At 44.6% G+C, this 24,685-nt stretch overlaps 1 protein-coding gene across 2 annotated transcripts; it reads right to left on the reverse strand.

Moving 5' to 3' along the window:
- Positions 1–1,800: 1,800 nt before the first annotated feature.
- Positions 1,801–23,108, reverse strand: LOC141105104 (uncharacterized). Of its 2 annotated transcripts, XM_073594966.1 has the most exons (11): positions 23,008–23,108; positions 19,896–20,037; positions 19,554–19,651; positions 19,310–19,433; positions 16,036–16,133; positions 15,787–15,919; positions 10,101–10,622; positions 7,922–8,041; positions 5,674–5,739; positions 5,481–5,567; positions 1,801–2,419 (listed from the first exon to the last, which is right to left on the reverse strand). In XM_073594966.1, exons 2-11 carry the CDS (start codon positions 20,017–20,019, stop codon positions 1,938–1,940), a joined length of 1,854 nt encoding a protein of 617 aa, XP_073451067.1. In that variant the 5' UTR covers positions 20,020–20,037; positions 23,008–23,108; the 3' UTR covers positions 1,801–1,937. The 2 variants fall into 2 exon arrangements, with proteins under 2 accessions (XP_073451067.1, XP_073451068.1); XM_073594967.1 differs by lacking the exons at positions 19,310–19,433; positions 19,554–19,651.
- Between the last annotated feature and the right edge of the window lie 1,577 nt (positions 23,109–24,685).

The following is a 24,685-nucleotide window of genomic DNA, read 5'->3' on the forward strand; positions in this document are numbered from 1 at the left end:
CATTTACAAATTGTACTTCTAACAGGGGAGGAGCTGACATGCAGAATAATAAATAAAAAAGGGAATATCTGCACAATTATTCAGCGTTTCTTTGAAGAAGCAACTACATGTACTTTTAAAAAGGTATATTCAAAGGCTAGCTCACAGCAGATGGGGACGGAATAAAAGGAGCTCTGCCTGAGCTCAACAACAGCCATGTGCAGTAAGGAGTTATGCAGGAGGAGGGGACTATCTGCACTCCTGAGCCATGGTTGAGTGGGCAGCTTCCAGGACTTATTTGTCACAGTGATGAGTATGAATGATGTCAGTAGGGCCCCAAAAGCATGCCCACTGAACAGGAGATAGTGGCAACTGAGCTGATCAATAGATACACTCCCAAATTGGGCTTCTGGCAGGGGAGGAGCTGAAAAGCAAGATAGCAAGTAAAAAAGGGATCATCTGCACAATTATTCACTGTTTCTTTGAAGAAGAATGTATTGTAGAATTACTTCACATGTTTTGGAGCTGCCCGGGACTGACATCTTACTGACAGGCAGGATACTAAAAAATTAAAAAAAGGGATTATCTGCACAATTATTCAGCGTTTCTTTGAAGAAGCAACTACAGGTATTTCTAAAAGGTTAAGCCACAGGCGCAATCACAGCAGATGTGGAATAATAACAGGAGCACTTCCTGAGCTCAACAGCCATGCACAGTAAACAGGGAAGAGCACGCGTCAGCACTCTCCGTTTCCTGAGCCATAGTGCAGTGGGCAGACCAGTCTGTCACAGTAAAAAGTACGAATGATGTCAGCCCGCCCTGCAAGCATGCCCAATGAAACGGAGGTGGTGGCAACTGATCTGAGCAAAAGGAACATGCACAAATCGGGCTTCTGACAGGGGAGGAGCTGACAGGCAGGATAATAAATAAAAAAAAGGGATTATCTGCACAATTATTCAATGTTTCTTTGAAGAAGTAACTACAGGTATTTCTAAATGAATCCACAGACCACAAATCAGGCTTCTGGCAGGGGAGGGGCTGACATGTAGGAAAACAACTAAAAAAGGGATTATCTACACATTTATTCAGCATTTCTTTGAAGAAGCAACTACAGGTATTTCTAAAAGGTAGAGTCACAGGCGCGATCACAGCAGATGGGGAATAATACCAGGAGCTCTTCCTGCCAGTAAAGAGATAAGAGGACGTGTCGGCACTCTCCGTTTTTTCTGAGCCATGGTGCTGTTACAGTACAAATTATGTCAGCACGCCCCCGTAAGCATGCCTACTGAACAGGAGGTGGTGGCAACTGATCTGAACAATAGGAACACTCACATTCGAGCTTCTGACAGGGGAGGAGCTGATAGGCAGGATAAGAACAAAACAAAAAAAAGGCATTGTCTGCACAATTATTTTAAGTTTCTTCGAAGAAACAACTACAGGTATTTCTAAATGAATCCGCAGACCACAAATCGGGTTTCTGGCAGGGGAGGAGCTAACATACAGGATAACAAAAACTAGAAAAGGGATTATCTGCACAATTATTCTGTGTGTCTTTGAAGAAGCAACTACAGGTATTTCTAAATGAATTTACAGACCACAAGTCAGGCTTCTGGCAGGGGAGGAGATGACATGCAGGATAACAACAACTAGACAAGGGATTATCTGCACAATTATTCAGCATTTCTTTGAAGAAGCAACTACAGGTACTGTATTTCTAAATAAATCCACAGACCAGTATTTTGTTTTCAAACATCAAGAGACTTCTTTAAATGATTGCCACATGATTTTCAAAATTTTGGAGACATATTACACAGGGACATGTTAAAAATTGCCACTTTTTTGATTTAATGACAAAAATAAAAAATATATATAACAAATAACATATAATATATATATAACAATGAAATGAAACAATTTAACAATCTGAAAACTAGAGTCCAACAAACACAAGCAAAACATTATGAAGCAGAGTGATTGTCTGTATTATCAGGCGGATTCGGTGGTAGGTTCAGACCTCCGGGGCCAAGCGGTGTTGATTTCCCCACCAACACTAGTAAAGCTAGGGAGATCTTTTTCTGTTCTTCAAGTAACTGGTTACAGAAGTTTCTGTGTTCAGCCGTTTGTTCAGCCAAGTTGACAGCTATCTGATGCAAATTCTGATTGGTCTGCCGCAGTTCCTGTATGATGGTTTCCGCAACCGTTGAATTATTCTGATGCAAGGAATGAGTTTGTTTGCTGTACATGTCCATCAGTTTTCCCAGGGTGTCCTGCAATTGGTTAGAACTATTTGTTGCTAATCTCCTCTGAAGAAGAGTCCTTTTCCTCTTGCCCCGTGAGGTCCTAACATATGGATGCCTTTCTTCTTGATGCTGTGCCGGTGCAGTTCGGGCGTTTTCAGTGTCCGTTACTGGCTCTAGCACTTTGCATGCTTTTTCAAGGTCTAAAATGGTAAAATTAAAAAGTGCTATTAAACCCTTATTAAAGAAAATGGATATGTAGCACCATTCTCCTGCTGCTCCCCTGTGTTTGCAGCACAGTCTTGCAGCAAAATCTATGCCCCTGGTATTGCCACCTATAGGGTGGTTATGCTTTCATGTAGGGTCTTCCTGCAGCCACTCTGATGTGTTCGCTCCTGGCTTGGACTATGAAGGTTTGGGAGGAGGAAGCAGATGAAGCTCTATTAGATTGGGTATACTTGTGAATTATGGATTGGGCGCAAGGATGTAGGAGGCCACCTGAAAGTATCAAAGCGGGCACACGTGTGCAATATAGGCTGTGTGCAAGGATACAGGAGGCCACCTGATAGTATTACAGCGGGCACACATGTGCATTATAGGCTGAGTGCAAGAATACAGGTACCCACCTGATCATATTACTGCGGGCACACGTGTGCGTTATAGGTTGAGTGCAAGGATCTAGGAGGCCACCTGATAGCGTGTGCATTATAGGCTGGGTGTATAGACGTAAGAGGTCACTTGATGGTATTACAGCAGGCACACGTGTGCACTATAGGCTGGGTGCAAGGACGTAATGTAATGTAGGCGGCCACCTGATAGTATTACAGTGGGCACACATGCGCATTATAGGCTAGGTGCGAGAATGCAGGAAGCCACCTGATAGTATTACAGCGGGCACACGTGTGCGTTATAGGTTGAGTGCAAGGACCTAGGAGGCCACCTGACAGTATTACAATGGGCACATGTGTGTGCATTATAGGCAGGGTGTAAAGACGTAAGAGGTCACTTGATTGTATTATAGCGGGCACACATGTTCATTATAGGCTAGGTGCGAGGATGCAGGAGGCCACCTGATAGTATTACAGCGGGCACATGTGTGCGCATTATAGGCTGGGTGTAAGGACGTAAGAGGTCACTTGATAGCATTAAAGCGGGCACACGTGTGCATTATAGGCTGGGTGCGAGGAGGCAGGAGGCCACCTTACTGTATTACATCGGGGCGGATCTGTATTATGAAACAGACGTCAAGTTTCTCTCAGTGGATACTTCTCAAACAAATGGTACTAAAAACCGTTTACACAAGATGTCCTCTAAATCAGCTGTCCTCAACCTCAGTCCTCAAGTACCTCCAACAGGACATGTTTTGGGAATTTCTTAGATAAAATAGCTGTCCAAAATACCAAGCCATTTACTCTGATTTAAAGCCCCCATGCAAGATAAAGGAAAACCTGCAAACATGGTGTCAGGGACATGGCTGTCGCAGGACTGGCAATGTTGGCCATATCCAATATAGATGCCTTTAGAGGACCCAGGTACGCCTAGGAGCACGCGCTGCAAATCAGCGCACGTGCAACGCAAACGCGCATGCACAGCGGCACGCAAGTGGCGTGACAGATGCTGGCACCAACTGCCCTATTTAAACTCACTACTGAAGATAGGATATTGCTGGATTATCTTCAGCTCCCCAGTGTTCCCTGTGCTTCTGTATCCTTGATCTGTGGACTTCCTGTTGCCGACCCGGCTTGCCTTGACCCTGCTCTCTGATATCCCGGCTTGACCCCTGGCTCGCATCTGGACTTTGCTTCTGCTTATTCTCCAGTGTTTGACCCCTGGCTCGCATCTGGACTTTGCTTCTGCTTATTCTCCAGTGTTTGACCCCGGCTTGGCTCCTTAACTCTGCCGTTCCTGTCTCTAGTGTATGACCCTAGCTTGCTCCTGTTTATGCTTCTGGACTGAGGTACCCCATATGACCTTTTGGCCTGGCTCCTGGTTCCCCTTCACCAAAGCACCTCAGGTTCTTCCAGTGCTACCAGCCCGCTACAGTCATCCCTTGGGGATCAGTTCATCTGACTACAAGCAAACACATGGCAAACCGTGCTTCTTTGTGCACCGCAATCCCTGTTCCCAACTCCAGGGGCTCGCTGCACTTAGCCGCAAGGGGAGCCCTCTTAGCATCTCGGCCTCTATACCAGAACCTGACACATGGCCTGTTGGGGGTACTTGAGGACTGAGATTGAGAACCACTGCACTAAAACAATGAGAACTTAAGATACTATTGTATCTACTGAAAAAGTCAGTTGGTAGTTAAATATGTTACTGAAAGCGGTTGTAAAGGTAATTTTTTTTTTTAAAAAAAATAACAAACATGTTATACTTACCTTCACTGTGCAGCTCGTTCTGCACAGAGTGGCCCCGAACCTAGTCTTCTGGGGTCCCTCGGCGGCTGTTTCAGCTCCTCCCCGCAAGCATTCACCACCTTAATGCGAGCTCCCTCGCATGGTGGTGAGTGCTTGCGGGCGCGCTCCCGTGATACAGCCGGCGGCTATAGCCGCTCGCTGTATCACTCGGCCCCGCCCCCCGGCGCGCCGCGTCATCGGATGTGATTGACAGCAGCGCGAGCCAATGGCTGCGCTGCTTTCAATCCATCCACTGCAGCCAATCAGCGACCAGGCTGAGCTGCAGCGAAGATGACAAGAACGAGCAGCGAAGATTCGAGGCGTCAGGTAAGTAAAACGGGGGGGCTGGGGGCGGCGGTACTGTCAAAAGTTTTTTCACCTTAATGCATAGAATGCATTAAGGTGAAAAAATTTTTACCTTTACAACCCCTTGAAGTCAATATTCATCTAGCCAGGCCAACAATAGCTTGACCTTTTGACATACATTACCTATGGCATGTATGATACAACAGTCCCATCTAGAGGTTGAATTGGGAAGTTTTTCTGTCATTAAAGTGGAGCTTCACCCAAAAGGGGAAGCTCCGCTTCTTTGCACCCTCCACTGCCACATTTGGTACTTTTACGGAGGGGAGCAGGTACCTGGTTTTGACAGGTACCCGCTCCCACTTCTGGATTACATCGCAGTAGCGAACTGAGCCGAAAGTCTGCCCTGCCCTCCTTCCCCCAAAGTCTTCTGTGACACATCACAGGTCCTAGAAGACTAAAGGACCATTCACAAAGTGCAGGGCAACTCACGCATGTGCAGTAGGAAACAGGTTGTGAACAAACTTCCTGTTTCCCTTACTAACTTTCCGAAGCCGATTCTTACCTATAAACTCTTTCAACTCTCTTTCATTGGCTATGGAGTGACAACTGGCCTCTTCCAGTTGTTCTGTGCTTTGCAATAAACGATGGTCTGTAAAACAGAGAAAAAAGAATCGAATACAGAACACGTGGATGTAGGAAGGTCTGAACCTCAATACATTTTCCTACGACGAAGGATATGAGTTATTTCAGCTTACGTAGATTATCTTCAGACATCAAGAGATCCTCTGGCTGCACTGATGTGGGAGGACTTGGTGAATGTTCTACAAAAAATAACCATCGAAATATGTGATAAAAATGTGTAATTATTGTTTTTAAAGGCATACTCCACCTTTTTTTAAGTTATTTGAAAAGGTGGACTAAGAAGGTCACCCATAGACATGTGCGGAACGAAAAAAAATTGTTTAGTTTGGATTGGTTATTTACATAAATTTGTTTAGTTAATTTTGTTTAACCTGGTTAATTTGTTTTGGTATTTCCTTTTTGTTTATTCGTATTCGAATCAAATTTTCGGAATTCGAACTGATTCAAATAGTTTTCAAATCAATTTTGAATAGTTTTCAAATTCGAATAGTTTTCCAATTTCCAAAGACAATAAAATACAATAGAAAATAAAGGAATAGAATAGAAAAAAATATAATATAATAGAAAAGAATATAACAGAAAATAAAATAATAGAATATAATAAAGTAAAACAGAACAAAATAGCATAGAAAGTAAAAGGACAGAATAAAATGAAATAGAAGAGAAACAAATAGAATAAAAAAAGAATAGAATAAAATAGAATATAACCATCTTCCTATTCTATTCTATTTTCTATTCTATTATTTTCTATTCAAATTTATTCTATTCCAATTTCAGATGTGTATATTCTTTCTATTGTATTCTATATTCTATTTTTTTTCTATACTATTCTGTTATTTTCTATTCTATTCTAATCTATTCTTTTTTATTCTATTCAAATTGATTCTTCTTAAATTTTGTGAAATGGTTATATTCTTTCTATGCTATTGTTTTTTTTTTTATTCTATTCTTTTCTATTCTCTTATAGTCTATTCTATTTTGTTTCTATTATTTTATGTTCTGTTATATTGTTTTCTATTCTATTCTATTTTTTCTATTCTATTTATCTATTTTCTATTCTATTTTATTCTCTTTGGAAATTCAAAAACTATTCGAATTTAAAAACTATTTAATTCGAAAACTATTCGAATCGATTTGAATCCCGTTCAAATTTTTTTCGGCATTTCGGATCCGTTTAAATTTGGTTCTATTGTAATTCGGAAATTCGAATACATCTGAATTTCCGAAAACCGAAAATTTGTCCAAATTTCAATTCGGAGCTAAACGAACTGCACATGTCTAGTCACCCCGCCTGCATCAGTTTACAATCAGGCGGATGTCCTCTAGAGCCACTCAGTGATCCATTCCCTGCCGCGTCTCCAGTCATTAACCGAGTACAAATGGTAGCCGATTGGCTGGCATGAACTTGTGATGTCACTCCGCCCAATTCCATAGTGCTGAAGAGGCGGGATTCAAATGTACACAGACTGCGGCTGTCTTTGTAAGGATGAGGAGATGCGGACAACAAGAACCATTCCCCAAGCAGGTCTGGAGGACACCCACCTCATCTGTTAACAATTTCGCTGCCAGAGCCGTTTTTGCTTTTTTTTTTTTTTTTTTTTGCACTCACGATTAATTAATCACTACAATACCAGGCACTTAGACACCTTCCTGCCCAGGCCAATTTTCAGCTTTCAGCTTTTTTTTAATCACATAGGAGACAAAAATTTGCCTTTGTGATGATTTTTAGGTGATGATTTCTCTTTAATGAGACACGCAATGTCTCCTCTGGGGTCCACTGAATGTATTTCAGTGCATGACTATGTTACCAGGGAAAGCGACAGGGTGACCTGGAAGTGACGTCACTTTTTCGGGTCACGTCCGCTCTCCTCCCTCCCCCTGCTGGCACCTGTCATGTTGGTCCCGGGTCTGAAGATAAATTCACCCTTCTGAATGTGTTACATGTTCTTTTGTTTATAGCGCAAAAAAAAAAAAAACGCGGAGGCGATCAAATACCACCAAAAGAAAGCTCTATTTGTGGGAAAAAAAGGACGTCAATTTTGTTTGGGTACAACGTCGCACGACCACGTAAATGTCAGTTAAATCGACGCAGTGCCGTATCGCAAAAAAAAAAAAATGGCCTGGTCAGGAAGTGGGTAAAACCTTCCAGAGCTGAAGTGGTTAATAAATATTTTACAAATTAACAGAAAAATCCTTATACAACTGTCTGCACAAAAAAAAAAAAAAAAAAAGAAAAAAAACACGCCATTTCGCCCACGCGATTGGTCAGCTCTCACTCTCCCAGTGACGCTGCGGCCTCTTTTTTTTTTATAGTTGAACTCGGCTCTTCTCATATTTGTAAAGGTATCACTATTTTCTTACCGTCGTCCTCATAGGATAACATAGAATCTTCATCCGGTTGTCTTCTATTGTGATACACATCAAGGTTTGCTGCTGTCTCTGCTCTGGAGGAAGCCGTGGCAGGCCCCTGTTTGGTTGATGCTGTAAAAAAATGTTTTTTTAAATGTATTATTCAATTATTATTATTGAATTATTATTTATTATTATTATTATTATTATTATTATTAAATGATTTATTATTATTATTATTAAATTATTATTTATTATTTTTAAATTATTACTAAATGTAAAATGTTATTGTGACTTTTGTCTCACAGAAACAACATCACAGCAGATTGTTGTGCACTCCACCTAATCCATGTGGGGATGCACTGAAATTTCGGCATCCGAAACATATCAGCTGAAAATTGTGTTCTTTGGCATTTTGCTGATAGAGAAAATGGTGCCGGTAATTGCGCCGAAAACGCGGTTTTACCGTGATTTTTCTGTGCTTTATGGTGTGTTTTTCATTTGTCATTTGACTCAAAAACCGCATCAAAAACGCAACACGGTGCATTATTGATGGGTTTTTAAGGACGGACAGGTGCTTTTTGGTGCGTTTTTTTTTAACTGACCAAAAGTGCAGCAAACAAGATTTTTAACACCAAAACGGAAGTGCAACGGACCAGTGTGAAGACACACACTATATTACCAAAAGTATTGGGACACCTGCCTTTACACGCACATGAACTTTAATGGCATCCCAGTCTTAATGCTCTTCTGGAAGAATGGTCAAACATCCCCATAGACACACTCCTATACCTTGTGGACGGCCTTCCCAGAAGAGTTGAAGCTGTTATAGCTGCAAAGTGTGGGCCAACTCAATACTGAACCCTATGGACTAAGACTGGGATGCCATTAAAGTTCATGTGCGTGTAAAGGCAGGCGTCCCAATACTTTTGACAATATAGTGTATATAGAATTTAAAGAAGTGCCTCTTTCTTGAGCTTTTCTTGTGCTAAAGGTGCTGATCATGGCCGACCATAAATTCATTTAAATTCATGATATTAATTAAAAAGTCGAATATAATACAAACTATATATATAAAAAATATATATATTTTTGAAAAGCTGAGTAATGCCCCGTACACGGCCAGACTTGCCAACAGGCTAAACTCCGTCAGCATTTCCGATGGAAAGATTTAGAACATGTTATGTATCTGAGTCCGTCGGAAATGCCGACAGAAAAAGTCCGACGGGGCATACACACGGTCGGAATGTTCGACCGAAAGCTCCCATCGGACTTTTTCTGTCGGGAAGTCCGGCCGTGTGTACGCGGCATTAGACTTCCCAGTAACTCCTTTTCTGAGAGTCTTCCAGGACAGCCGAGGAGCCCTAGGTCTCATGGGAGACGCTTTGAGAAATTCTCATTTTCGGCCAAGGGCATCCAGAATTTTTGGTTTCAGCACCAAAATTTCCCCATTAGGTGCACCTCTACATACAAGCCCCATTCACGCTAGCCTTGGGATCCGACTTGTTTCCAGTTGTGCAGAATATCTGGTTCTCTTTGCACTCTGGAGTACGAGGACAAAAAAAAACAGATCTAAACCCACGAGGTGGGGCCAAAGAGTGGACATCTGTGTCCATTCCCTTTTAAACTCGTAGATAGCTGAAAAATGGACCCTGCTACTTCCTATGGGGGGGGGGGGGTGAACAACTGCAGGTCAATTTTCGACCATTCCAAGTTCGGCAAGCCAGGACCACAAAAGGCAATTTATTTGCCTGACTTGACCAGATGTACGTTACATCTGGCGCCTCTTGAGGAATCTTTACGATCCGGTTTTCATTCGGCATCTCTTACTAATGTGAATAGGGTATAAATATACCACTTTAATTCCATAAAGTCAACGTGTCACCACATGATTTTGGTGCACTCTCCCGGAAATCGCCACCTTCGTACCCCAAGCAGCCAGTTTGACAGGATGAGAATATGCTCCCCCACCCCACCCATGCTCTCTCTTGCCGGGGGGATAATAACGCAAGATTTTTATTACCCCAGGAATACAGGTCTAGTGGTGGGAAAGTCCAAATCCCCCCCCACCGTGGGACCCTGAAATCAAGAGGATGGAGGGAACACCTCCTGATGAACACGTAGGTTCCCCACGGCACACGCACAAATATAGACACTTACTAGTAAAACAGTAAAAACGAAACTTTCTTACCTCTCCCATCCGATTCACTGTCTCCGGCAAGAATATCAGGTCCCAGGTATTCCTTGAGCTTTTCTTCATATTCCAAAAATGTGACTTCCGGAGTTGAACCTCCTCCTGTCCCCCTTCGCTGTTTCATTTCTGACAATTTGGTTTTTATTTGTCTCTTTATGTCGTTTAGGCGTCTCTTACAGGTATCCACGTTCCGCTCCGCCACGCCAGCTACGTTTACAGCATCCACCACCTCATTCCAGATCCTGCTTTTGGCCGGGAAGGACATCTGGCGGGATAAGTGGCCGAATAACTTGTCCCAGTGCTTGGAGACCCTTTCTATTAAGATGGTGTTCTCTTCCATGGAGAATCTTGTATTCCGGGTGTGGTTGGTTATTCTCCTTTTTTTATTTTTTCTATGCTCGTCGCTTGTTGGGGAGCCTTTCTGTGGATCTTCCAGGTGGGTTCTGCCTCGTACCCTTGGACAGATGGCAGCTGGAAACAACACACCACCTTGGTCCTCTTCTTCTGGGTGAAAATTTCCTTCCATTGGCAATGAAAATCACAGTTGACAATGAAAATCAAAGGACTCCTCTGTGCTATTTGCTATGGATATTATTACTTCTCTTTGCTCTTTCCTTAGGGCTCATTTACACTTGCTTTGACTTTAACACATGTTGAAGGTTCCCCACATGTTGAGCCTAGTGGTTCAACATGCTTTTTTGATGCTTCGTGATGCTTTTTTAAAGCTTTAATGAAGCTTGGCAAATGCCCGGTGTGTGTGTGTTGATTTTCGATTTGTTTAAAAGGGGCCAGTAGAACCCCAGCTCAGTAGTACCCCCACTCAGCAGATCCCCATCCCATTGGTACCTTCATTCAGCAGTTCCCCAGCTTATTAGTACCCTCTTTCAGCAGTTCCCCTGCTCAGTAGTAGCCCCAGCTTTGCTGATCCCCCAATCAGAAGCAACCACCTGTTCTGCTGATCCCCTACTCATTAGTATCCCCCAGCTCTGCTGATCCCCCACTCACCAGCAACCTCCAGCTCTGCCGATCCTCTGGTTTGCTGATCCTCCTCTCTCTCTCTGGTTTCTGCTCACCTCCTATATTGCTCCCACGCTGCTCACCACTTATGACATTGCTAGTTTCTCCTGCAACAGCTCTGCTGATCCTATGCCGCTCAGTCCTCTCTCTCTCTGGTCCCTGCTCACCTTCCGCTATAGCATTCCCATGTTGCATGCCACATGTGCTGTCTGCTAGTTGCTTGTTTCAGGCCAGACCCTGCTCACCTTTAGTAGTACTCCCAGCTTTGCTGATCCCCTACTCAATAGTAACCCCTAGCTCTGCTGATCCCCCACTCAGCAGTAACCTCCAGCTCTGCTGATCCTCCTCTCTCTCTCATCCCCGCTCACCTCCCACTATATTGCTTCCACGCTGCTCACCATATGTGACATTGCTAGTTTCTCCTGTTCCGGCCCCCCAGCTCTGTTGATCCTCTGCCACTCAGTCCTCTCTCTCTAGTACCTCTCTCCTTCTGCTATACTGTTCCCATGTTGCACACCACGTGTGCCTCCTGCTAGTTGCTCACTCCGGTCCGGACCCCGCTCACCTTTAGTAGTAACCCCAGCTTTGCTGATCCCCTGCTCAGAGGTAAGCCCCTGCTCTGCTGATCCCCCACTCAATAGTAACCTCCAGCTCTGCTGATCCCCCACTTGAACACCGTAGTAACCTCCAGCTCTGCTGATCCCCCACTCAATAGAAACCTCCAGCTCTGCTGATCCCCCCACTCAATAGTAACCTCCAGCTCTGCTGATCCCCACTCAATAGTAACCTCCAGCTCTGCTGATCCCCCACTCAATAGTAACCTCCAGCTCTGCTGATCCCCCACTCAATAGTAACCTCCAGCTCTGCTGATCCCCCACTCAATAGTAACCTCCAGCTCTGCTGATCCCCCACTCAATAGTAACCTCCAGCTCTGCTGATTCCCCACTCAATAGAAACCCCCAGCTCTGCTGATCCCCCACTCAATAGAAACCCCCAGCTCTGCTGATCCCCCACTCAATAGTAACCTCCAGCTCTGCTGATCCCCCACTCAATAGAAACCCCCAGCTCTGCTGATCCCCCACTCAATAGTAACCCTCAGCTCTGCTGATCCCCCACTCAGTAGTAACCTCCAGCTCTGCTGATCCCCCACTCAGTAGTAACCTCCAGCTCTGCTGATCCCCCACTCAATAGAAACCCCCAGCTCTGCTGATCCCCCACCGAATAGTAACCTCCAGCTCTGCTGATCTCCCATTCAATAGAAACCCCCAGCTCTGCTGATGCCCCACTCAATAGTAACCTCCAGCTCTGCTGATCCCCCACTCAATAGAAACCCCCAGCTCTGCTGATCCCCCACTCAGTAATAACCCCCAGCTCTGCTGATCTCCCACTCAGTAGTAACCTCCAGCTCTTCTGATCCCCTACTTAATAGAAACCCCCAGCTCTGCTGATCCCGCACTCGGTAATATATCCCCCAGCTCTGCTGACCCCCCACTCAGTAGTAACTTCCAGCTTTGCCGATCCTCCTCCCTCTCTGGTCCCCCCCTCACCTCCCACTATATTGCTCCCACACTGCGCACCAGGTGTGACATTTTTAGCTTCTCCTGCTCCAGTCCCCCAGCTCTGCTGATCCTCTGCCACTCAGTCCTCTCTCTCACGTCCCCGCTTACCTTCCGCTATAGCATTTCCATATTGCACACCATGTGTGCCGTTTGGCAGTTGCTCTGCTCTGGACCCCGCTCACCTTCCTGCTGGTCTACACTGCACACCAGATGTGACATCTGCACCAGACACTCCCAGAATATATATACACATGAACCAGAAGTGACTGCTGATGACGTCTTTTCTGGTTTGCTTGTTGGTTTCCCAGTGCATCCTGGGATATCTCATACCTGCAATCCCTCCAAATCAAAGCTAAGTCTGAATAAAAGCCCCTCAAAAGCTTCAGGTGCTGTAGGCGAGCATTGTCATAGACTTTTATGGAGGCTTTGGAGAAACTTTGAAGCAGCAAGAAAGTGACATGGGGGATAATTTTTTGAAGCGCAGCAAACACAGCTTGTTAACAGGACTGTAAGGTCACCATTTTATTTAATGACAGGTATTGGTATTCAGAGTGCTTTAAAAAAATAACGTGTGATGCGACATTTTGAAGCAAGTGTAAACAAGCCCTTACACATCTTAGAGGAAAGCTAGGGAAGCTTCAAAAGCCGGGATGGGTGACCGCACACTCATGCATAGGAACTCCAAAAATCTTTATTGAAACCATCCAAAAATATTGGAAATCACAGCACCGCAAGGCAGGAGAACTTGTTGACTCGGGTCATCCATCCTGACTTTTGAAGCTTTCACAGATGCGAGTCGGGCCGGCATCTGCGGCACGGATTTGGGGCCCAGATTACAAGCGGACCAACCTAGAGCGGTGGGTGACTTGTGCTTGTAGGAAAGGTAGGGGTGGGGAATGGTTGTCTTTGGGGTGTTTATACAAACTGATTCATTTACTTTTTTAAAACAGGATTTTTGTAGTTTCGTAGTTGTAGTTCAATGAGAATGCCAAACAAACGTCCACTGATTTATAGCAAAATGGGGCCGACGCGTTTCAAGGGCCAACACACACATCAGGGTTTAAGATTTCTGACTGTGCTTAAATGGCCTCAGGTGAGCAGATACCAAATACAACTTTAATTTACTACTTGGAAGTTTCAGGAGAACACGGTAGTAAAAAGGTATGTTTTTAGCTGCAATCTTTAACAGTTGAACTTTATAGAAACAATAACCAAGTGGTCACAAGTATGCAGTTCCATATTTAGGTGGGACATTTCAATGGGGGTAAAACCTCCCTGATAATTGCGGCAATCATCTACCAGGCCTCTGGTGACCTGGCTATTATTTGCAGCTGGAGGATGACCATTTTGAGCTAATAATGTAACGTTAATATAGTAGAGTTGGCCACTTGGGTCCTGCTGAGGGAGGCACCCTCTTTGGGGTTTGCCGGTCAGCTTGGCTGTATATGTATTGTGATTGTGACAGACCCAACCTGAACAAGGGCTTTTGGAGGGGACAGCAGGGTAGCCTCTTGCCTACTGACCATGGGTCCTAGCTTTTGAGGGGACTCTATTCTTTGGGAGGTGTGTGCCTGGGTGCCCGGGGGGACCTTTGGAGTGGTTTTGCTTTGGATTCGGGTCTATGTCTTCCTGAAACACACAGACTCTGGGAACCTAGGAACCAGATACAGATTTGGGGCCTCTGTGCCCCAACCAGCAATGACTGCTTCACCCACCTTCTAGACTCAGAGACTTGGAATAGATGTTAATATAATCAGCTCAAAACTAGATGCTGGTGTCTTCTGCTATAATCTGTTTATTAAGGGGTCTTTCTCTCATGGTATAATTCCCTATTGTGTGTCTCCTAGGTGTGAATTCCTATTGTTAATTGAGTCACCTATTGTTTCTGTCTTTCTGCTAGTATTGTGTCCACTTCACCTTCTTACCAAACTGAAATGGAAATTGCATATTTCATATTTCCTTATTATTAGTTGTCTAGTTGCCTCACAGATCTCTAATAAAGCTTCTAATATCTTGGTCATTCTAATAACTTTTAGCGGACTCATGTCATTGGAGCGTGATTGTAAGCAGACGCTATGGACAAGCCAGCCCCCTCTCCTTCAGGAATTTGCCATTTTCCTTAGAAGGTCATTTTGCTCTGAAGGTGGGCTTGACCATTTCTTACATACAAGACCTATATACCCTAGCTAAAACTTGTAGGGTTAGTCTCATCCAGAGCTTCATCATGTAACATGCAAGCTTCTGGTCCGATTGCCTGGCCACGCCTTTATAAGGAGGGGGAGACTCCATGGCGGAAACAGCATCTTTAGTTAAGTATTCTTGCTAAATGTTTTTTTTTCTGTATCTGCCATTTCTTTTAATACATTTTATACTTTTAAGTATGTGTGTGATCTTTCTTTGCACATATCGAACACAACCCCACAAATGTGACACAAAACACAAACTATTGTGGGACGTTATATGGTTATGTTAATTAGATTACTGTTTGATTAGATCACTGTTTATGTTTACTGTTCAATAGATGTATTGCTATTATTGTTTACAGTTTGCATTGTTTGCAATAATGTGATCAAGCTTTTAGGTGATTTTGTGTGATATGTATTCTGTGTGAGTTTACAATAAAGTCAGTTCCAGTTTACACCTAAGCTAGTGTCGTCTAGTTCCTAGGTGCAATTTCCAGCTATAATACCCGGTTCAAGGATTCGAGAGTGGAGGAAGCTGTATCTTGAAGGAGGCACCCAGGCTGGGTTCCAGGCAGTGCGTCGCAGTGACCTCTTGCAGATTCTTGTTCCCCTGAGCCACTAAGTTTGTTTGAGACGCATTGGAAGTAAAGAGACGTACACCCAATATGTCTTCATCACTATTGTGGCCTTATGTATTGCCTTAATTTTTAGTGTGTATTTTCATATGTGTAATAAGTAATGTAATACTAATTTTATAGACTTATAGATGTATATGTAGAATGCCTGAAGTCCCACCTAAATATGGAATTGCATACTTAAAGGCAGCAGTGAGACACCATCGCGATAAGCAGAGAAAACATAAACCATGATGACGCAAGCATTTTCCTACATTATTAAATGTACACCGCAGTGTTCATTACTTACTGTTGCTATCTAGAGAAGCTTCCTTCCGTTTACTTGTCACCATCGTCCCAACCTCCTCCTTAGACTGCTGATCACCCCTCATCTCATCTTCTTCCTCTTTGACTTCGACTTTTATATACATTTGTTCTTCATGCTAAACCAACAGAAAGATAGAAAATAATATCAAAATGGGAGAACATTAATAGGCTGAGACTTTATTGAAGAGAACAATCCCATGCTGAAGTCATTTGATGTGTTCTATCCACCTACCTGATGATGGTGAGGGATGGTGTAACCTTCCTGTGTGGAATCCCGGGAATACAGAGGACGGGGACATCTCTCTGGTGGGTTCCCATTACTGGATCCATCTGTAGGAAACACACACACTGACTGAATACATTGTTTCTATGTGTTTATCAGATGATGGGGGATCTAGGTGGACCCTCTGTACTGCTCTCTCCTTTACAATAAAGTCTCCTGAGAGCCTCTTGTGCTTCAGACTGTGGGGTACAGATCTGCTGTTTGGACCTGTCTGTTCCTGCACCAGAGAGGTAAGCCACCAGGGATCAGGACCCTAAAGACTGCAGACCACCAAGAGCCCAGGACAAGGTTTGTGATATACCAGGACTCGTGAGTGGATTCAACTGTGTTTTTGTTCAACTGCTAGTGATCCAATACAACCAGAGACTGCCTTTCCCTTACAGCCATAAAAGTAGTTTATTGCATGCAGTCCTAAAGAGACGACGGCATGTGCACCACTGTACAGTTTGGGCCCCACTGTTAGCCGGGAATACAGAGGACGGAGACATCTCTCTGGTGGGTTCCTGCTACTGGATCCATCTGTAAGAAATGCACACACTGACTGAATACATTGTTTCTATGTGTTTATCAGATGATGGGGATCTAGGTGGACCCTCTTCGTGTTGGCCAAATAAAACTTCAAATAAATGCTGTCCCTGTAAAGAAGAAAGTAAATACTTACCTCACCTAGCCTGAGTCACCAAACACTGCTCCATTGAGGAGAACCCTCCAGGTGAAAGTGGAACTAAACCACTTGTGAATTACATCCCCTCACCCCTTTTCCGTGTTGCCATTTAAAAAAAAAAACAAAAAAACACAGGCACACACGCAGTTTCGCCATTGGTCTGTTCCAGGCATTTTGGGGCTGGAAGAGACCGGTGGCGCATCTACAAAGGATTTTCAGTGCTTGCTAACAAATGTTGCCAGCCTCTGGTTGTTGGGCAAAATTGCAGCCATTGCCATTTGCGTCCATGCGCAGAAATCCGCTAAGCATGCGCAGATGCAGCACCGGTCTCTTCCAGCAGCTGCCAGTAGCCCACTGCCTCTTGGCGTACCTGTGATGTACCAATCCTAAGAGGCAGTGGGCCTCAATCCCAGAAGTGCTGCCTTGAAGCACAAAAAAGAAGGTAAACGATACAAGGGAGGGGCAAAGGACATTTAATGTTTTATTTTAGATGACTTCCGCTTCAGGATTCTTTACAAACTGACATTTCTGGGATTATTGGTGCTCTGCTGAGCCCAGCCCTTCCCTCTGCCAACCTCCATATTACTACAGGACACAGTATTGCTATGAAGCTTGGAGGCACGAACCACTGAGTGCAGCAGGAGACTGCCAAAAATATCTAGGTCGGGGATATGCAATTTAGTGGACCTCCAGCTGTTGCAAAACTACAAGTCCCATCACGCCTCTGCCTCTGGGTGTCATGCTTGTGGCTGTCAGAGTCTTGCTATGCCTCGTGGGACTTGTAGTTCCGCAACAGCTGGAGGTCCGTTAATTGCATATCCCTGATCTAGGTGATAGGTTCTCTATTATCTATGATATGAAGGGTGGCTGGTTCTCTACTATGATTTCCGTGCAGAGATCATCTCACCCGAGAATGAGAAGTTCTACAGATCCTCAATCATCAATCCATACAGTGGACAAACTAATTATTTAATTCCTCTGCAGATTTTGTAAGTTTGCCCACAAAGAAATGAAGGGTCTATAATTTTTATCATAGGTGTATTTGAAATGATAGAGACAGAATATCAACCTAAAAAATCCAGCTAAAACACATGATACAAATGTTATAAATGGAGTTGCAGTGAGTAAAATAGGTATTTAATCCCCAAGCAAAACATGACTTAGTACTTGGTGGAGAAACCCTTGTCGGCAAGCACAGAGGTCAGACGTTTCTTGTAGTTGATGACCAGGTTTGCACACATCTCAGGAGGGATTTTGGTCCCCTCTTCTTTACAGATCTTCTCTAAATCCTTAAGGTTTCTTGGCTGTCGCTTGGCAACTCGAAGTTTCAGCTCCCTCCATACATTTTTTTATAGGATTAAGGTCTGGAGACTGACTAGGCCACTCCATGACCTTAATGGGATTCTTCTTGAACCACTCCTTTGTTGCCTTGGCAGTATGTTTTGGGTCCTTGTCATGCTGGAAGACCCACCCACGTCCCCTCTTCCGTGTTCTGGCTGAGGGAAGAAGGTTCTCATTCAAGATTTTACCATACATGGCCCCGTCCATTGGCTCCTCAACCTTTAGTAGAGATACAGCCCCAAAGCATAATGTTTCCACTTCCGTGCTTGACTGCAGGGATGTGTTCTTAGGGTCATAGTCAGCATTTTTCTTCCTCCAAACACGGCGAGTCGAGTTATTGCCAAAGAGCTCAATTTTGGTCTCATCTGACCACAGCACTTTCCTCCAATCCTTCTACGAATCATGTAGATGTTCATTGGAAAACTTCAGATGGACCTGTACATGTGCCTTTATGAGGAGGGGGACCTTGCGGGTGCTGCAAGATTTCAATCCATGGCGGTGTATTGTGTTACCAATGGTTTGTTTGGTGACTGTGGTCCCAACTGCCTTGAGATCATTCACAAGCTCCTCCCGTGTAGTTCTGGGCTGATCCCTCACTTTTCGCATGATCATCCTCACCCCATGAGGAGAAATCTTGCATGGAGCTCCAGACCGACGGCGATTGATGGTTATTTTGTATTTCTTTCATTTGCGAATAATCGCTCCAACAGTTGTCTCCTTCTCACCAAGCTTCTTGCTGAGAGTCTTGTAGCCCATTCCAAGCTTGTGTAGGGTTACAATCTTGTCCCTAACATCCTTTGACAGTTCTTTGGCCTTGCCCATGATGGTGAGGTTTGAATGGAAGAGATTCTGTGGACAGGTGTCTTTTATACACATAATTAGTTGTCGTTAGAAGCACCTTCTTAAATTGACAGGACTGATCTGTGTACCACATAAACACATACTGTTGCCAGTCTGTGGGAGCCAGAATTATTGTTGGTTGGTAGGGGATCGAATACTTATTTTACTCACCGAACTGCAACTCCATTTATATCATGTTTTTTCTGGATTTTTGGTTGATATTCTCTCTCTTTCATTTCAAATACACTTATGATAAAAAATTATAGACCCCTCATTTATTTGTAAGTGGGAAAACTTCATCAAATCAGCAGGGGATCAAATAATTACTTTCCCCACTGTATACTTGAAACGTTTCTGTGTTTAGTGGTAATCACTCACCTGTGCAGACATCTACAGATTCCTTCATTGCCTTCAACCCAACCTCCTCCGAAGAATGCTGATAATCCATCACATAGGCCTCCTCTTCTTCCTCTTTAACTTTAACATCCATCAGTTCTTCATGCTACAGCAACAGAATGATACAAAATAACATCTTTTCAAATCTGAGCACTGATAAGCTGAGATAATTTGGAACCGTGCCATCTCCAAAAGTCAACAGTTACTTTGGGTTCCATGCACCTACCTGACAATGGTGAGGGATGGCGTGATCTTCCTGTGTGGAATCCCCGGAATACAGAGGATGGGGACATCTCTCTGGTGGGTTCCCATTACTGGATCCATCTGTAGGAAACACACACACTGACTGAATACATTGTTTCTATGTGTTTATCAGATGATGGGGGATCTAGGTGGAGCCTCCGTACTGCTCTCTCCTTTACAATAAAGTCTCCTCTTACCCGGTGATGTGAGGGGCGGCCGATTCTCCATCATGACGTCCTTGTATAGATAATATCACCCAATGATGTGAAGGTCTACAGATCCTCAACTATAAATCCATACACAGTATTTAGTCTTAATTACTCACCTGTGCTGATATCTTGAGAAGATTCATCCCACCTAATTGTTGCCTTTATCCCATCTGTCTCTGTAGACTGCTGATTATCCATCACATGCGCCTCTTCTTCTTCCTCTTTAACTCCAACTTTCATTTATTTCTGTTCTTCATGCTAAACCAAAGAATGACATAAAATAACATCTTTATGATGGGAGCACCTATGGGCTGACAACTACATGGAAGAGTAGGATCTCATACACTCTGGTGTCACTTGTGTTTCAACCAACTACCACGATCACAGTGAGGAATGTTGTGCTCAACTTTATTCATATCAAAAAGATAAAATGTAATACAAACATGTGTTGATAATTTACTTATGACCCACCACCACAATAAAAATGATAATGTTAGCGCTGGAACACTGCCACATGTCCTGACCAATTACACAACACTTCCTACGATTATCTGAAAGCGGAACCACGCCAATAAAGCCAGTGACCTAGAAGCAGGGTAGTAAATCAGTCTTTAAACAGAAGAAGATCTAAGGGAGCCCATAGAGCTTACACCAAAGTTATCATGAGGTCGGAGTACTACATCTGCCTGGCCCAGCCCAGAGCTATGAGGACCACCAGAGCACCACCCATCTTGATCCTGCAAAGCAGGACACTTGTGACACAGGTCCTGAAACACCTTTGGGTGCAGGAGCCACTCCCCAGGTCCAGAGGCTGATGTCTGAGTAAGTACCCCTGTCAAAAATAGGGTTGCCACCTCATCCCTTTAAACCCGAACACATATGAACTACACAGGTGCTGTGGCTGATTAAGGTGGTAATTAAACTCACTTAGTGCCTTATCTGCATTTAATTATCCTCAGAACCTGTGTAATTCAAAGGTGTTTGGGTTTAAAGGGATGAGGTGGCAACCCTAGTCAAAAACAGGGTGGACAAGGCTGGAATGTGAAGTTCTGCCTAGGACAGAATCTGCTCTGACTTATTTTTGCTGTGGCGTTTCCTGACTGAATCCAGATCTCATGATCCTCCAGCCAAGAGGTCCAGCATTGCAGGAACAACCAGCCCAGAGTTTAGAATGTTGGTGGGGAGCAGACTGGATACAGATCTCATCACCCTCCAGCTACGAGGTTCAGCGTTGCAGGGACAACCAGCCCAGAGTTCAGAATGTTGATTGGAAGATTAAATCCAGATCTCATGACCTTCCAACCATGAGGTCCAGCGTTGCAGGGAACAGCCAGCCCAGAGTTCAGAATGTTGATCAGGAGAAGACCAAATCCAGATCTCATGATCCTCCAGCAACAAAGTTGAGCTTGGCAGGGGACAACCAGCCCAGAGTTCAGAATGTTGATCGGGAGAAGACCAAATCCTGATCTCATGAACCTCCAGCCCCGAGGTCCAGCGTTGCAGGGACATCCAAGCCCAGAGTTCAAAATTTTGATCAGGAGAAGACCGAATCCAGATCTCATGACCCTCCAGCAACAAAGTTGAGCTTGGCAGGGGACAACCAGCCCAGAGTTCAGAATGTTGATCAGGAGAAGACCAAATCCTGATCTCATGAACCTCCAGCCCCGAGGTCCAGCGTTGCAGGGACATTCAGCCCAGAGTTCAGAATGTTGATCAGGAGAAGACTGAATCCAGATCTCATGACCCTCCAGCCACAAAGTTGAGCTTGGCAGGGGACAACCAGCCCAGAGTTCAGAATGTTGATTGGGAGAAGACCAAATCCAGATCTCATGAACCTCCAGCCCCGAGCTCAAGCCTTGAAGGGACATCCAGCCCAGAGTTCAGAATTTTGATCAGGAGAAGACCAAATCTAGATCTCATGATCCTCCAGCTGCACAGTTCAGCACTGAAGGGGACAGACCGCCCAGAGTTCCAGAATGTTGATTGGAAGAGGATATTCCTCAGATGTCCAAGTCCCCTGCAACAGAGTGCTCTGGACTCTGGCCCAGTTCAGAATGTTGATGGTAAGAAAACTGAATCAAGATCTCATCACCCTCCAGCCACAGGGTCCAGCATTGCAGGGACAACCAGCCCAGAGTTCAGAATGTTGATCGGGAGAAGACCGAATCCAGATCTCATGACCCTCCAGCCAAAAGGCCCAGCACTGCAGGGAAAACCAGCCCAGAGTTCCAGAATGTTGATTGGAAGAGGATATTCCTCAGATGTCCAAGTCCCCTGCAACAACAGAGTGCTCTGGACTCTGGCTCAGCCTGACAGGCTGGTATCCATCATGAGGATCTTTCACAAGAAAGGACTTCTAGAGACAGGTTGTCGCACACCCAAACCAGGGACCAACTGGTCTTCGGGGCCAGACAAATCAGAATGTTAAACATTGGACTAACTTGTCCCGTGACGAATGCATGTTGCCATCAATAAATTGGTAAGAGAAAACAGTCATCAACCACAACAGAACACTGGGGCTAATGATGCAGGACATGCTGGAACAGATTGCCCCGGGCCTTCAAGGGACAAACGAATATAAAGCAGGACTATCCCAGCAAATCCGGGACAGTTGTCAAGTATGTATATTTAAATGTATAATAATAATAGTGTGTGACTGTGGGGGGAGGGGGCATTAGAGTGTAAGCTCCTCTGGTACAGAGACTGATGTGACTGTTGGGGAGGGGCATTAGAGTGTAAGCTCCTCTGGTACAGAGACTGATGTGACTGTGGGGGAGGGGACATTAGAGTGTAAGCTCCTCTGGTACAGAGACTGATGTGACTGTTGGGGAGGGGCATTAGAGTGTAAGCTCCTCTGGTACAGAGACTGATGTGACTGTGGGGGAGGGGACATTAGAGTGTAAGCTCCTCTGGTACAGAGACTGATGTGATTGGCTCAGTGTTCTCTGTACAGCACTGCGGTATATGTCAGAGCTATATAAATGTATAATAATAATAATAATAGTGTGTGACTGTGGGGGAGGGGCATTAGAGTGTAAGCTCCTCTGGTACAGAGACTGATGGGACTGGCTCAGTGTTCTCTGTACAGCACTGCGGTATATGTCAGCGATAATCTATATACTAAAAGTGTGTATCGTCATCTCCTGAGGACATCACAGTGACTATGGAGGAAGAGGACGGACATGACGGGGGGTTACTGGGTGTAAATATAAAATAAGATCTTATTACCTCCTCTGCTGCCAGTTTCAGCAATGTCTCCTCTCTACTTCCTGCCGACTGACCTCTCACCCGGAACTTCCTGTCTCCATCTTACATAACTTCCTGTCTGTGGCTTCCATAGAGACTTCCCATCTGTACACCCCACTCAGTAGAAGGAGGTCGCCACCCTTTGGAGAATAGAGGAACTGCAGCCTTTATTCCCAAGTTGTATACAAGCAGTCCTCTGAGGTCAACCTTTACACTGGATGGAGATCACACCCCAATCAGGGGTGCGTCTTTCACCCTGTGTAATACTCTTGGGATAAAAAAAGACGAGTGCTATTTCCACAGAGGTACATCCTCTGTCATTCCATTGCATGACAGAACCTCCTGACCCGTATCAGTTGATGGATCTTACATTTCCACCTATACCAACACATGTCCAAAGGCTTAAAGCGGAAGTAAACCCATCCATAAAACAGTTACCTTTCCGGCACGTGCTGGAAATGTAACACTCCCGTTGGTTGCGCTCTCAACCAAACTGTCAAACCATCCAATGGCTGGTGTCATAACGGATCACATGGGCAGCATCATGGCAGTTGTAGATTAAACAGAGGCCAAGATGGCGGCTTCCTTGGCTGAAAACGATAGGAGGGTTTACTTCCACTTTAAACAGAAGGCAAGTCAAAACCGAACTAAGCTTAATTCTACTCCCACACCCATTCTAAGCCTATTTTATTTACCCTGTAAAAAAGAAAGATGTCTATACTTACTCGGGTTGCCACCTCATCCCTTTAAACCCGAACACATATGAATTACACGGGTTCTGAGGGTAATTTCATACACATAAGGCACCAAGTGAGTTTAATTACCACCCTCAGCAACCACAGAACCTTTATAGTTGATATGTGTTCGGGTTTAAAGGGATGAGGGAATACTTACCTATTCTGAAGGTGCTCCAGTCTGGCCAACATGAACTCTCCGGCCAGCTTCAGTGAAGAGGAGAGGTCTCCGCTAAGGGTTGGGTGATGACGTTATCCATAGGTTGACTATGGGGCATCCGTTGTCGGCTGCCCCTCCTCTACACTGAAGCTGGGAGCCGATCATGTGACCGGACCAAAGCGCACAGAGAATACGTAAGTATAGACATCTTTTCTTTAACAGGGTAGAATGGAGGTGGGAATGCTTAGTTTTGACTGGACTTATACTTTAGGTAGCTGAAAAGCACCTGATATCTGTTTAGCACTCTGCTACAGGGGGTAGGTAAATTTAGTTATGGTTGGGCTCCTCTGTATTCAGTAAAGCTGGATTTGATTGTTGCAGTCTGTTCTGGGTTCTTCAGTTGCAGACTCACCTACTTTCCCTTGTAGGTGGAACACAGTGGGCTGGAAGGGGCAGATCCTGGGCTGATTATTCATACAGCCTCAGCCAATTTCTGGTTGAGAGAGTGACCAGCAGTGAGGTGGGTATAAATAATCTGGGGCCCAGAACAGCAGGGTCTTTTGTCTGTTGGAATGTGACTCAGCCTGGTGTTCCAGTGGAATCTGAAGGAGGTTCTGCGGGATCCCGGCTCAGGGAGAGCTGGGGAACCGACTACAAAAGCTGCAGGAACAGTTTGGAGCAAAGTCTGCTGAGGATTTGGCTTGCGAAGCTCACGGTACAGGGTGTGACTGATACTGGAAGGAGACATCTATGTATACAGGGACAC

The sequence above is a fragment of the Aquarana catesbeiana genome, linkage group LG08, assembly GCF_042186555.1.
Source record: "Aquarana catesbeiana isolate 2022-GZ linkage group LG08, ASM4218655v1, whole genome shotgun sequence".
Lineage (NCBI taxonomy): Eukaryota > Metazoa > Chordata > Amphibia > Anura > Ranidae > Aquarana > Aquarana catesbeiana.